The sequence below is a fragment of the Coptis chinensis genome, chromosome 4, assembly GCF_015680905.1.
Source record: "Coptis chinensis isolate HL-2020 chromosome 4, ASM1568090v1, whole genome shotgun sequence".
Taxonomy (NCBI): domain Eukaryota; kingdom Viridiplantae; phylum Streptophyta; class Magnoliopsida; order Ranunculales; family Ranunculaceae; genus Coptis; species Coptis chinensis.
In genome coordinates, this window is record NC_141459.1 from 101290091 (window position 1) to 101305104 (window position 15014).

The window sequence follows — 15014 nt, forward strand, 5'->3', positions numbered from 1 at the left end:
GCGTGCCATGGAGATATGCCTCTGCCCACCTCATCTTTTTCTTGTATATCTCCTTCACCCACTTGTGGTCATTGACTCCGTGTGCTGCTAACAAATCCTTCCATTTTTGCTAAAACACGTCTTCAGAACACTTCATGAACATGAGCGAACAAAAGTCTTTTTGAAACCCAGAGACACGGACATTGCTAATGGAATTTTTGAGAATGTGCCATGCACATATGGCGATGTTTGGCACTAGGTAAGCAAACTTTGATAGTCTTGCAAATTGCGTGGTCACCATTAGTTATGACCGACTTTGGTGGCATATTGCCCATAGCTTGTAGAAAACACTTTAAAGCCCAGATGTAAGACTATTTTAACTCTCTCGTCATAACTACAAAACCAAAAACTATAGTTTGCATATGGTTATTCACTCCAGCAAACACAACAACTGGCATTTTGTAATGATTTGTCTGGTATATCGAATCAAACAATAACACATCGCCAAAGCAACAGTAATATGAGCGACACGCTAAATCAGCCCAAAACAATCTAACCAATTGACCATGTACATTTATCTCGTGATCGTAGAAAAATGATGGATCAATCATCGACTTGTTCATCATGCTGGTAAGAAGTGTGCTGGCATCCCCATTCATATACTGAATTCTCCTCATTCTATCGATCCGATTATAAAGGTCTTTTCTTATATATCCAACTTTCCAAAAAGCGCCAGCCTTACTCCCAAAAAAATCCATCACTTGACATGTTGTTATGCCCACACTTCTAAGGCTTGTAGCTAATGTTGCATCCTCATTACCCACATTTCTATGTGATCGGCTAAATATTGAGCTTGGATAGGGCGCAAACGGATGAGTGTGTTCTCCAAAAAAACCACTAACAACCCACATTTTGGATTTAACATCTAAAATCACTTCAAAATGAGCAAAGACGCATACATCGAGCCCTCTCTGTGGGGGTTTTTTTTTTTTGCATGGGGTTAGGACAAAATATTTCTTATCTCTCTTACCTTCACACGAGCACAGAAATCTTCACTTATGCTCAACATCTTTATTAAATCTACGGATACCCCTGTGAACACTAAATCCAACAAATTTAGCATACTTATTGTAGAAATCATAAGCCTCGCCACTAGTTTTAAAACACATAGAGAACATGATTGCATTCTCGTCATTACAATCTGTACCTTCTCCATTTTCCTTTGCACCGGGCTGATTAAAAGAATTCATATCCTCTTTATCACATCCTCCTACCTCTTCTCTTTCATTTTTATCCCCTTCTTCAAAAAATTCATCTTCTCCTTCACTTTCGCCATCCAATGTATGTATGTCTTCTAAGTTTACAATGACTAGCTCCACACAAATATCTGTTTCAATGTCAGAACAATTACTTTCCTCGTCAGGGCATGCATCAAGACGAACATTTCTAACCTACTCATCATCTTCATTAAAAGTAGGCATCATCACCTAATCAATGCAACAATTAAAGGAATATTATAAAATTCTATAAGTAGATACTCTCACAACAAATTACTAATGATGCTGATGTAGATCACTTGATCTTAGAAAAATATCAATACAATATTCATCTTTTAATATCAATGTGACTTCCAAACGATACACCATAATTCACTATTAAAAAAAAAACAATTTGACCAGCCCATTTTCGACTAAGCATAGTTTCTAACTCTGATGTCCAAATGCAATGAAACATGATTCATAAGAAAATAGACACAAATTACTATCTTTTTTATGTAGTTTGTCCCAGACCAACACTAACTCTAACTATGATAAGATTGCGTTCGAAATCAGGGCAGCAGGGCAATCACTGGTTAAGGGTGCTCATAATTCTAAACAAATATGCAATATTTAAACTAAGGTTGTAACAAATGCCAAATATTTAATTTGGTTCCCCATCTACTACTATAGACCTTCCCAATTGCAAGGAGTAAGAGAACTAAGTAAATCATATAAGAGAAGTAAACAAGAAGTCCTTGAACTCAAACTAATATAACATATATGCCGTTAAACTCAAACCAAACATAGTTTAATAAGAGGTGGTGAACTCTACATGAAAAATTGAAAACTTATGAGAAACAACATTGAAGAAAGCCTCGTCCTGTTAAGTATCAATGGGCCGGGCCGAAAATATTAACATGGGCTGGGCCGAAAATATTAAAATTTAAGACCCTAAATTCTAAAACCCTAAACCCATGTTTCATTTTGAGACACAGGCAAATAACAGAAAAAAAGAAAAAGAAAATGGAATTAGTGATTGCGTCATCATCAGTGGATTCAGGAGGAATAAGTTGTTTCGATCTCCAAACGGGTGCAGAACAATCTCGTTTCAAATCATGCTCTTCTCCCTCTCATGGTCTACTTTCTATAGGTGGCCGCTTTCTCGCTTCTTCTCAGCTTCGTGACTCTTCCGCTTCTTCCGGTTCCATTCTTTATTGGTCCTGGAACAAGGTATAATAATAACTTTACTCTTCTTCTTACAGTTTTATGTTATAACTATTTTTTTATTATTGATTGCAGCTGCAGGCAGAGGTTAGAAGTTTTCCAGCTGAGCCAATAAGTCCACTTGTTTCTAATAGGGAGGGGACTTACATTATTGGAGGAGGATCACGTGGTGATATTTACTACTGGGATGTAAGTAACTTTTTTTTTTAATTGATTCCATTATGGCGTAAAAATGATTGATTCTATTATTTCAGGTTGCAAGTGGTAGATTGTTGAATAAATGGCATGCTCATTATAGAGCTGTTACTTGCTTGGTATTATCTGATGATGAATCTTTATTAATTTCTGGGTCTGAAGATGGTTCTGTCCGCGTTTGGTCCTTGTACAAGTATGTATTTTCTAAAATTTATTGCTCAGCCATTACTAGGTTCTAATAATATGGGTTGTTCCCTGTTCTGTTCTGTTCTGTTCTGTTCTGTTCACAGGCTGTTTAATGTTATTGAGATACAGAAGGCGAAACAGCCCTATGAACATAGTTTCTCAGAACACACTTTGCGTCACTGATGTTGTTTGTGGATCTGGGGATGCAGTGCAATTGTCATTTCAGCTTCTGAAGATCGAACATGCAAGGTGAGGTAACGCTCTAATTTTCACTTTTTAAAATTGTAATCATCTTTGTGCTTGAGAATTATAGTTATATCATGCTTATAGGTTCAGTACAATTATCTATTTCTTTTCTCTTTTTTTTTTTTTTTCGGAAACAAAGATACTTTGTAAAGTTGTATGTCACTCAAATTTCTTACTGACATGATTATGTTTTCAATTAACAAGACAAATAGGAGTTTTGCTGACTAACACATCCATAACTTTCAATCCTTAATCCTCTTTCCATGGCCGACTAATCTTGATGCAGCTGTACGTACTTGGAATTGAAGTGTACATTTATCTGACCATGACTTCAACATCTTTGTTTTGCTTGGGAAATTAAAATTCATTGATAAGAAAAAGCAGCCCAAGGAAGCCTACAATACAAGGAAAACACTACACGTGAAAGATCAAACACCAAAAACCAATGACTTCTCTTCGTTTGTACTCTCTACCCATGTGTTTTTGGTAGGATCACCCGAGTTATATAGTTCTACAAAAGTGGTTTTTAATTTTTGAGAAGAAAACCATTGATAGTTGGAGGAATGCTAACATTCCATCTTACTAAGAGGCACATTTTTTATCTAAAATGTTAAATATCAAGTGCAGTTTTGGAACCTGGAGACCAAAAGTGTGTTTTAAATGTGAAGTGTGTTTTTGAAAGTGTGTTGCCTGTTAGCATTCTTTTTGTAGTTATTTGCTTAAGCACTTGCTCAGTTTTTTTCATGATTGATGTCTCAGGTTTGGGGCATATCTGAGGGGAGGTTGTTAAGAACAGTTGAGTTCCCTTCTATAATTGATGCAATTGCACTGGATCCTGGTGAAAAGAGTTTTTTGCTGGCAGTAGAGATGGCAAGATATACATTGCTGCACTTGATGGTGAAAGGACCTCTAGTAGCAGTTTTGGGATGCATATAATTGGTGCATTATCTGAGCACAGGTTTGCAGACTTCAACTTATAATTAAGTCAGCTGTAGCTTATAATTCTTAGTTTTCCTTGAACTTAGCTTACTCTTTATAGTCGCATGCTTTACACACAAGCATATCTAAAAAAGCTTTAAATGCTTAAACAGTTTACTGTATTTCGTCTTTAACAGTTAACTGTTGATTTCATTTAACAGCAAGGCTGTTTCTTGCTTAGCCTTAAACATGGATGGGAACTTACTTGTATCTGGATTGGTGGATGGAACGATTCGTGTTTGGGATACTAAAACTCTTCAGATTGTTCGCATGTTAAAACATTCAAAAGGTATATGAGAAAAATTATCTATTTGTTCACTTCAGCTTCTTGAACATTTTGGTGTATGTGGAAAATTGGTTCTTTGTTTCAAACTAATTAATCTGTTGCTATGCACTTAAGCTGCCACATACTCTTTTTTCTCTCTTTAACTGTAAAGAAACAAGTTTAGGTCATTATATTTTGTTGTATTCGTAAGTCAGAGTTTGTATATAGCTCTTGTTCACGTTCAGGTTGAGGCATTCATGTTAATTTATTGTCATATACGTGCTTTACTTGCCAGGTCCCGTCAATAATGTTCTTGTGATTAGGCGCTCACTCTCCAAAAATCCTCAGACAGCAGCGAACAGACAGGCTTCTAGAAGGCATGGATCATCATTACCACCACCTTTGGATAAGTACACAAATTCAAAAGATGATGACATTGACGTAAATCCCATAATCTCTCTTCCGTCACACTGCACTGAAACACCTGATGGTCGACTATATTACACTTCTCATGTGATGAGCAGTCATATCAAAGAATTTCAGGTTATTTTTTAGTTTTTCCAGTCTTCTTTAACCTTGCACATATCGCTTGGCAGATTGTTTCTTTTTATGCATTTAATCTTTGTATATGTTTTGTATAACATCCCTTGTTTGTGTATTTATTATAATTTTGCTAGTCCAATATTGTTTTGTTCGAAAAAATAAGTCAGTCAAGAATTTTTCCCAGGAAATTTGAGTTTTGCATAAGACAAAGACTTAATTACTTGCCACTAGAGACATCAGCTAAGATCTGGCATTAATCTCCAGTATTTTCTATGATTTCTCACATGTGTGGTTATGCAAGGTAACAATATGATTCTTGATCGATTTACATATAAGAAGGGTAAAAAGAAAAGCTGAGTATCATATTCGGATTATACTCTTAGGTAACTGTGCCACCTCCTTTTTGGCGGAAATTTGAAAGTTGAAACCCCTTAGTGAGAGCGCTTTGGGGATGAGTGAAAGGGCTTACCTAGACTTATAAACATATCTAGTTTTAGAGTTTATGATCAGTCAATCAGATAGATATGGCTTGCAAAAAAAATTTAAATTTGCTTTCCTCTTTTTGATAATATTAAAACATTAACTGGTAGTGACAATTTGTGGAGATCATTGAAATTGAAGTGACGATCTTCATGCAACGATCATACATTGTACACTAGGCTTCAAGTCATTTTACCATGTAATGTTTAGTTTGTCATGGACAGTGCAATATACCGCATATGCGATGAATTTGCCTCTGATCTTGCACAGTTGCTCTGTAGGACATGTTATTTTTTATCCAACTTGTTTCTTCCGACGTATCTTTTATGTATACAAGCCTTCCTATGATACTACATTGCTATAAGCAAGTTGTTTTGAAGTTTGAGTCTTCATTAACTAATATTATTCTTTAATTTCCTGTTGGTACGCTTTAGGGTACTTGGTAAGCCCAAGAACTGTTTCCTAAATCTCTGTGGTCCTTCATTTCAGCAACAAGGTTCATCGGCTGCCTCTGAAATGGAGATGGCGAGACTAAGACTTGATTCCAAAAGATCACTTGAGATGACCCATCAATGGATGAAAATGTATGAAGACCTTCATCACTTTTGCGTGGATGAGCTTGTTGATGGTGATCAGAATAAGCGGATGTGACCGCAAATACTGCCCACATCTGACAACCAACTATTCAAGTTTTGTAGGTATAGTCCAAGTGTTTTAAGTAATTTAGCTTTTCTTTTTGTCTATCCATCTCTCTTTTTTTTAGTAATTTGTATGATTCATACCGTGACATTTTTCGTATTTGATGATAAGATAACATGCAGTTGAGCTAAATTGTATATGCTTAGCGGTGTTACGCACTTACACCTATTGAGTTGCTCAAATAAAGACCCTTATGACATTAAAGATTTGAAGACTAATTGACTTGTAGCTAAAACAATTGATATCAGCTAAAACCTTAAGTGATGCTATGTAAGGGATCTGGGAATGAGTAATATCATGAGTCATGACAGAATTTCAAGATCATCTAACGACAATGTGAATAGAAAATGTTTTGGTCATAGGAATAGGATTATCTCTTTTGTTTCAGAGGTTAGGAACTATGAATGTGTAAAAACCAAAAAAGACACTTAGCTAAAGGGGAAAGACACCAAAAAATGACAAGACTACAAAAGGAGAAGAGAATGCAAAAGATCTTTTTTGCTCTCCTCAGACCTGTTATTTATAGTTGAGGAAGTCTGAGGAATTTCATTGGTGGGAATCATATGTGAGATGTTTGACAAGGTTTTAAGGGATTTAGTAACAAAATCTTCGAAGTAGCCTTTTCAAGTGCAAGTTATTGTTGTTTTGGTTGATTCTTAGGGCAAATTGCAACTTTCAGAGTGCAAAGCACCAATCTGGTGTGTCCAAAGCTCTTCCACGGTGGCGCCCTTTAGAAGTTGTTCTTGGTGTCTTTGATGGCCTCCAGAAGATGTGTCTTATTTACCCTCTAATGTGATGTGTTAAGGTCCAGTGTTTGGGTGTCCGCTATTCTGTCCAAAGGAAATGGTTTCAATTCACTGCCTATTTTAATGGCTTGCACGGAACACACAGAGGGTGCGTCTATTGTGATGGGATTAGGAGTTCAATTGATTGATGGCCATCATGGGAATCTAGGTTGTCAATTAATTAAATTTCATATTACAGGGAGGGTCATTATGTTTAGCGATTTAAGGTTAGTCATAATTTGGGATCTAATTCTGAGTCCAAAGAATTTCGTTGTTAGCCTTTGACCTGACAGGTACATTGGTTTGTTTCCACTTATATCTAATGCAAATGAGTTCTATAACTTAAACACTTATTTTTTTCCTTATTGGTTTTAGGATAGATAGAAGTTAAATTGTTCTAACTACTCTTACGTACTTGTTATTGGCGCAACAAGCACAAGTGGAAACTTTTGACGCCCTGAGACTTTTTTGTTAACTCTGTTTTCAAGTTTATCTCCATTTGTGATATCATGTGGATACTGGTTAGATTATGGGCATTGCAAGAATTGGAGATTCTCTTCCAGGTCTCTATATTTCCTTTTGCTCCCAAGTCCCACCTGTATTCACATCAAGTTAGTCCGCTCCCGAACTTAGTAGCTCATTCTGAAATGCAAAATTTCTTCCATGGTCTGTTTCCTCATGTGGTCTGCTGCACAGGGTTAGATCAACTGTAGATAACTTCGTTACGAGAAGAAGCTGATTGTTAACTTGTGCCTTTAATGTATGTGCAATGAGCAGTCGGTTCAGTAATACTTTCATCCATCACCAGGTATTATTAGCTCGTTTATTGTCACTGTGTCCATCGGTGGGGTGGGGTGGGGTGGGGTGGGTAGTCCTGTAATCAGGTGAAGTAATGATTTCATCCTGGTCTCGAGAGTTTTGTTCCAATGACAGTTGCCAGTTGTGGAATATTGTATCTTTGGCAGTTATATGGAGTACATACTCCATTTGGCAGCTTTGTATACAGATGAGATTTGTCGTTGGACATGGAGTACATACTTTGGGAATTAAGGTTTGTTTGGGCATTAAGTTTTTTACGGTTAAATGTGGAAGTTTACTGGTTAGGATCCAGATTTTCATCTGTACTGAATGAGTATTCACTTGTTGATCTGTATGCTTGTATGTTGTTTTAGTCTTCTGCTCTTTGCAGAGCTCCTTATGGAGGGAAAGGGAAGAGGCAGTGGTGGTGGGGAGCTCTTCACTTCCTCACAATTTCTTTTATTATAGTATATCATTTGGATTTTAAATGTGCTGTTGAGGTAGATAAGATAAGGTGTTGCTCCCTTTAGTAATAATTCGGAGTATAAAAATGAAAGAAAACCCACCCAGCAAACAGTATCTAGCACTCATCTGTTGGATTCTTTCCTTTTCCACAGTCCAGACTGACTCTGCCTGCAGAACATGTAGGAATTTGTTATTAATGTTTACCTGTAGGGAGGGTGAGAAGGGTGTCTTTGGATTGTTCTTGCAGAAAAGAGTGCACAAGCAATACACAACAACACAACTCATAAGATTCTTCCTCTTTCTTTGTTTTTCTTCCGCTCCCCCACCTGTGCAAAGTACAACTATATTACGCATGATTCATATACAATTTATTACCAAACTTTTTGAGCATCTGAGAGTCAGAAGTTCTGCCCCTTGATGTGTAATGATCAGATTATTCTCTTTAAAAACTTTTCAAGTCATTTTTAGGACTGTAGTATAAAAATGTTGAAGATGACTAAATTTTGGTTGGAGTATAAAATGTTGAAGATTACTAAATTTTGGTTGGAGTATAAAATGTTGAAGATGACTAAATTTTGGTTGTTCAAAGATAGCGTATTTGAGCTAAATAATGGAGATTAGTCTGACCCGTGAGTGATAACAGTGGGATTTGGTCATATTCATCATTCAGTGACTTGAGAGATCTCTTGTTCAGTTTCTTTTTTGGTACTGCCTGAATCAGAGCTGGATATAAGAGCAAACTGATGTAAAATTGTAAACTGATATAGGGAAGGGTCAAGGGTTAAACATCCTCAACTCGAATGTGTTGGTCCGAACTTAAAATCTCATCTGCACTCTTTTTGTTACATCTCTATTACTCTCGAATGTGTATATAAATGAGACCATAGCCCGACTTCCTGCATTTTATTCTCTCAAGTCTCATGCGTACAAATGTACAAGCTTGTTTTTTCTCCCTTTTCTTACATATTAGAATCACCTCCCTGAGTTTTAGATACTATTATCTTATAATAATTGTTATTGGATAAAACTAAAAATAAACCGGAGCAGGGATGTGAATACTTTTATTCATTGTGGTGAATTGATCAATTTGGAATTGCCTCGATAGTTGTCATTATATCTGTTTGGTGTTCATTCACCTCAAACAAATTGATTTGGATAGTCAGTTCATTTGTGGTGTATTTGGTGATTCGAACAATATATAGTATTCTGTGCTTTGAGCCTCTGATTAACCACAGTTGAACAAATTCGAGATCTTTACAGTCAATGCGCCTTATAAATAATTTTTTTTTGTTGGGGATGGTTATATGAACTCCACCTTAACTCCACATTCCAGACAAACGGAAAGTCGTCCTAAGATTTACTTGTCCTAGTGTGCTGCGCAATTTCGATGAAGATCAAAGTAACTCTTTGCTCTTGTATCAGGTTTCTTTAGTTCGTAGAGCACAAATGAAGAGCAGTTGCAATTCTTGTTAACAACCTGTCAGTTCATTGTGGAAAACCTGTTTACTTCACCCGAATATAGATTAGTTTACAAGATTAGCAGTAGCATCCACCTAGAGAAGTGTTCTCCAGCAGTGATGGGGGAGGTGCAGCTGTAGTAGTATAATAATGAGTAAGAGGTGGGCTCACTTTTATCTGACGGTTCACATGTCCAGATCTATGATTGAATGACTGAGATTATATTCCATAATCTCGATGACTGGTATTAGTGGATTACTCAATTGAAGGTGTATGCGTCTGCTTGCTGACTTGTGGGGGGTTGTTCTTCTGACTCATTTCATGTGAATGTGGGGTTCTTTGGATTTAAAGTAAATTAATGGCGTTTAGATAAACCTTACTTCCAAAGCTGAATTTCACTCGATGGATGTATAACTTTAAGAAAAAGAAGGTTCATTGCATTGCCTGTATCTCAAAAAAAATGCACTATATGTACCTTTCCTGTGAGTATTAATTGGCTCAAACTAATATGATGAACAAACCATGCCCCACCTAGAAAATAATCAACCGCTCGATTGACTTTCGGATTATCTAGATTATTGGAAAACGACGTTGACATTCAAATCGAAGGAAAAAAAATTAAACCTTAAAAGTTACAGTTCTGTGATGATAGAATGTAAAACTCTTTGTGCAGTTGCACCAAATGTTATATATACCATATTGCTCACATACTCATTCCATAGTTGGTATCCCATAATTCTGACCTCTTCTCCATCCCTCTGTCCAGTTTTTTCAGTCTTCCTCAGTCAGTTGCTTTCTTTCCTTGTGCTCTAAGTTTTCTTCTTTTTCTATTTTTTGGAAGTTAAATAGAGTTAGGTAGATTCCATGGATGTGGACTTACTAAAGTCTGCAACAGAAGATCAAATGGAGATGATGATGATGATGCAGATGGATAAGCTAACTGAATTTCTTGGACCACCCTACTCTGAAATGCCTTTGGCAGAGTTATCGAGTGGCACTGCTACTAGAAATGATCCTACACTACCTATCTTTGATAACTCAAATTTAAGTTCACCTACATTGTTTAGTCCTTCCTCCATATCATTTATCAACAATACTTTTCAAGAACCAATTACACTAGCTATGTTATCCAATTCCATGCCCGAGAGGTTAAGAAACTCGGGTGAACTATCGAATGCATTGTCTTCACCTCCACAGAAGAGAAATTCTATGGCAGCAATGAGGGAGATGATATTCAGGATTGCCGCAATGCAACCAATTCACATTGATCCAGAATCTGTAAAGCCGCCAAAGCGAAGGAATGTTAAAATATCAAAGGATCCTCAGAGTGTAGCAGCCAGACACAGGCGTGAAAGGATAAGTGAGAAGATAAGGATACTGCAGAGATTAGTTCCTGGAGGAACCAAAATGGATACAGCCTCAATGTTGGATGAAGCTATTCATTATGTAAAGTTCTTGAAGAATCAAGTTCAGTCCTTGGAGCGAGCTTCAACAACTAGGCCTGCTGGGTTTGGTTTCTCGACGGCTTCAGTTTGTAATGCAAGCTATTCATCTTTGGCAAAAGTTTATCAGCCTGTTCAAATGTTCAGTGCTAACCAGATGCTTACCTGAAGGAGATTAGTCGTATTTAAACCTAAGTACATTGTTTAGAAATAATGTTTTGTGTGCTTGTAAAGGAAGATTATGTGATTTTTGCTTAACAATCACTACTTGTGTTGTCATCTGTAGGTTTGTCATTGTTATCGATTATGAATAATTTTGTTGCACAACAATTTCTTCATTCTCATTACATCTTAATGCATGGATTCCCTTCAGCACAAAGTAGAACTTTATAACAAAAGTAACTGTTTTCAGTACTACAAGGAGGCTTCATAGCAACTCCCATGTCCCGAAGGAAATTACGATTTAACTCGTGTAGGGAAACACTATGTCTCGACACAATGCGTGTACAGTAAACAGAAAATTAGTTTGAGAGAGTCTCTTAAGAATTGTTTGGACTCCTAAGACAGAGACATAATATTTTTAGTTTTTACACCCAAATTTGACCAAAACCAAAATTTGACACATGTTTAACTACTTTTTGAATCAATTGACAAAAATACCCTATTTAATTCTTTGCAAGTACTTCTACAATATGTGAAACAACGAGATTTTCTCTCTCATAATCTCTTAAAAAATTCATAAATTTTAAATGTATTTAAGTTATTTTGAAACTCAACATTTTAAAACATATATTTAAGTTATTTACTCCAGACTTCTAGGCCTTTTGACAGTACTTTGTGGAACAATACACCAGTACCTTTTGCTGTTATGAGTGGCCTAGATTTAATACACTACTGGAATGATCAAATAGCAATATATAAGAATTGAACTACTACAACTGAAATGGCATTGACAATTTTCCAAATTTAAAGAAAGAAACATAGAATATTCGAATAATAAATGAAAGAATAGTACATTTTGATCAATAAAATAGATATACAAAAGTAAACACTGTTCATCTTTTTCATCAGTATCAAATTCTCAAAAATTATAATCAAATAAAAAAAAGAACAAATTTTTTCCGTAACTAGGAGGAGAAGCTGGAATTGACATAAGCATCTTTAGCAGTTTCAAACGTACCAAGCCAAACACGAGTTGTTCTTCTTGGGTCTCTTATTTACTTTGTGGAACAATACACGTAACTTTTGTTAAATTCTATTCAAACCCAAAATCTATTCTTTTTGTTATGGTAGTTATCTTATCTACATGTAGTTATATTATTCAATTTTATTCTGGTAGTTATCTTATCTTGGAAGGATGAAAAAGAGAATAAATTATATTAAAAAATAACAGATGGCGGCTAGTCTCGAGTCAAAAGTTTAGATTCTAAAGATTTTCTATAAAAAAACACTTACGGGAGATAAAAACAATGCAGGAGTATTAAAACCATAGTTTGGAATTTGAATTCTTGGAATTCTGACAAATCCAAAATCCGAAATTCATTAAATTTCGACTCCTATTACCTTCAGAATTTCAAATGATTTCGAAATTTCAGATATTTCAACTCTATATTCGGAATTCCGTTTTTTTTTGAAAAACCGAAATTTCGGACAAAATTCCAAAGTTTCGTTCAGAATCACGAACTATGATTAAAATCCAAAAATATTATGGGTAGGACTTTTGAGTTGTTTTTTTTTTTTTAAATGAGACTCTCTAGCCCAATTTCTTGGTACTGTAAATTCAGGAAATGACAATGCAAGCTCGTCATTATTTGCTCGAGTAAAGCTTCGAGAATTTCTATTGAATTTTACGTACTGAGGCTACCAAATATGTGCTGAATTCGTGTTCAACATATTTCTCGACATGCAAAGTAGTGCTCACTGCTCAGTATATTGCCTGGCTGGTTGTTGGTAACTGCAACTTTTAGCAAGAAAAGAAATAATGTTCAACAAAATTAATGCATGCAATAAGAGGAGGTTAAGATTTGAAGAACGGAAAAAGATAGTAATTAATAAGGTGCTGCCGACTAGAATGTTTCATTTTTTTCCTTCTAGATACAACTAGGGATATTTGAGATGTTGTTGGCTATTGAATTTGGAATTGATTTTTTGGCGTGTTTTCAATCCATATATGTCAGATATATTCAAGAGGCAAAAAATGTAAAAACACGTATATTTTAGGGACAAATGGAGTAAAGGCCGGTTACTTGCTCATGGATTCATGGGATACACGGGCAGTCCACGTGAAACTCTGACATGAGGTGGTATTCCAAATCCGAAACTACAACATTATATATTAGATAAAAGACTCGAAGAGTAAGATGACATTTCCATTAATTTTGTTACTCCTGCCCTACAATTCCAGATGAACCAAATGTTTCTGGCCAGCTTGCTTACCAGTGACACACGGGAGTTGAACAGTTAGAAGTTACAAGTTTACAAGCAGTTTATAGCCTGGGGCTTTTTATATAAAATTCTGCGCTCTCTACAAATTAAATATGAACTTTGAAATTAGTCATATACCTGTTTCCTCCCATAAATCCAAGTAAGCATCAGAAGTTCAGAACGCCAATTTTGGTATAGTACGGTAAGACCAATTTTTTATCCGAAAAAGAAAAACACCAATTTAGGGGCTAACGATAGAGGAATGCTATCTCGCAAGCAACACACTTCTCCTTGCCTAGGGACCCACGGAAAACACATTTTTTGTTTTGAGATTTGAAAGTGCTTCGCAAGTAGGATACAACAAGCCTCATGTATTCTTACTTCCTTTCTACCATCAATACCATCAAAACAATTAACTAGACTTACTTAACAGACCTATTAATTGATAATCATTAATTTATTTTGAGAAACGCAGCTACGGATAGGTTAGTGCAAACCAACTAACCTTATTTAAATAGTGAGTCACAAATTCACAAAATTAGATTGTCAAGTCTGAGTAGCACTGCTGCCAAGTGCCAACTCACAAGGCACGTTTCCACTTAGTCATCACTTACCAGGTAACACTCCTCACTCACTAGTTTTTTTTGTTTTGATCGGGTTCGTTTTTTACTAAATTTGCTGCACATGATTTTCATAGCGTTGAGAGCTAAAAAGTACAACTTAATTTTTGTTTTCTATATAAACAATTGTTCGATGCTAAAACTTTGTTCTCTTTAATATGGTACTCAATATAAGTGATGAATATCATCATACAACCAATAAATAACTTAGAATGATGAATAGCAACAGTAAGAACATCATTAACACAATTTTCATTTTCACTTCAACACATCAGCAAAAATAGAAACAAAAAATTGCCCATCTTAGTGGTGTTTGGTTTTCATTTTTTCTTAAAAAATATTTTTATGAAAAAGTATTTATTCTAAAAACAATTTTTCAATAAACATATTTGGTTGCGATTTTTTTTAAAAGCTATTTTATCAAATTAGATTTCGCATTATGTTTCTCGATTTATTTTGGCATATCGTAGCATAAATCACTAAAGTCTAAAACATCTGGAGAGTTCATTTGCCTTTAGCACCCAAAGTGTTTCCTTCAAAGAAAAATAGTTTTTTAACTTGAAAAACAAGTTTTACCTAATTATAGTTTTTGGAACCAAAAAGTGTTTTTTGGATGATTTTTTTTTTTAAATAGTAAATCAAATACATTTATTTTTTCAAAAAATATTTTTTCACTAATAAACATTTTTTGGCAATAAATAAATAGGATCCAAACACCCCTTTAAGCTTCAACGCATTTTTTCCTAAAATTATGTTTTTTTTTTCTTTAGGACAAGAGAAGTAGTGCTTCGTCCCATTTTATTTTTTTTTAAATTATATATCTAAAATAATTTTTGTTTGTCTTATTCCCAAAAATGAGATGGCTAAAGTTGTCTAGGCATTTCTATAATTCTCACAAAAAATAGTTTCGATTTTAGCAATTGTTGAGTGATAGAAACGGTTTTAACAACGCGTTAGAGATCGAAATT

The 15014-nt window shown here is 35.3% G+C and overlaps 1 protein-coding gene and 1 pseudogene across 2 annotated transcripts; both read left to right on the plus strand.

Annotated features, from left to right (window-relative positions):
* Nucleotides 1–2041: 2041 nt before the first annotated feature.
* LOC147506310 (protein ROOT INITIATION DEFECTIVE 3-like) lies at nucleotides 2042–6268 on the plus strand (annotated as a pseudogene). Its single transcript, XR_015193686.1, has 8 exons — nucleotides 2042–2468; nucleotides 2538–2651; nucleotides 2717–2850; nucleotides 2948–3092; nucleotides 3849–4047; nucleotides 4229–4356; nucleotides 4628–4875; nucleotides 5845–6268. The product of XR_015193686.1 is annotated as a protein ROOT INITIATION DEFECTIVE 3-like (transcript).
* A 1945-nt stretch (nucleotides 6269–8213) lies between these two features.
* LOC147506311 (uncharacterized) lies at nucleotides 8214–11234 on the plus strand. Its single transcript, XM_086604235.1, has one exon. The coding sequence runs from the start codon at nucleotides 10425–10427 to the stop codon at nucleotides 11169–11171; it is 747 nt and encodes a 248-aa protein (XP_086460361.1). The 5' UTR covers nucleotides 8214–10424; the 3' UTR covers nucleotides 11172–11234.
* The last annotated feature ends 3780 nt before the right edge of the window (nucleotides 11235–15014 follow it).

Excerpts from the sequence above, each read along its gene's own strand:
- LOC147506311 (XM_086604235.1), top strand. The coding sequence starts at position 10,425 with ATGGATGTGGACTTACTAAAGTCTGCAACAGAAGATCAAATGGAGATG.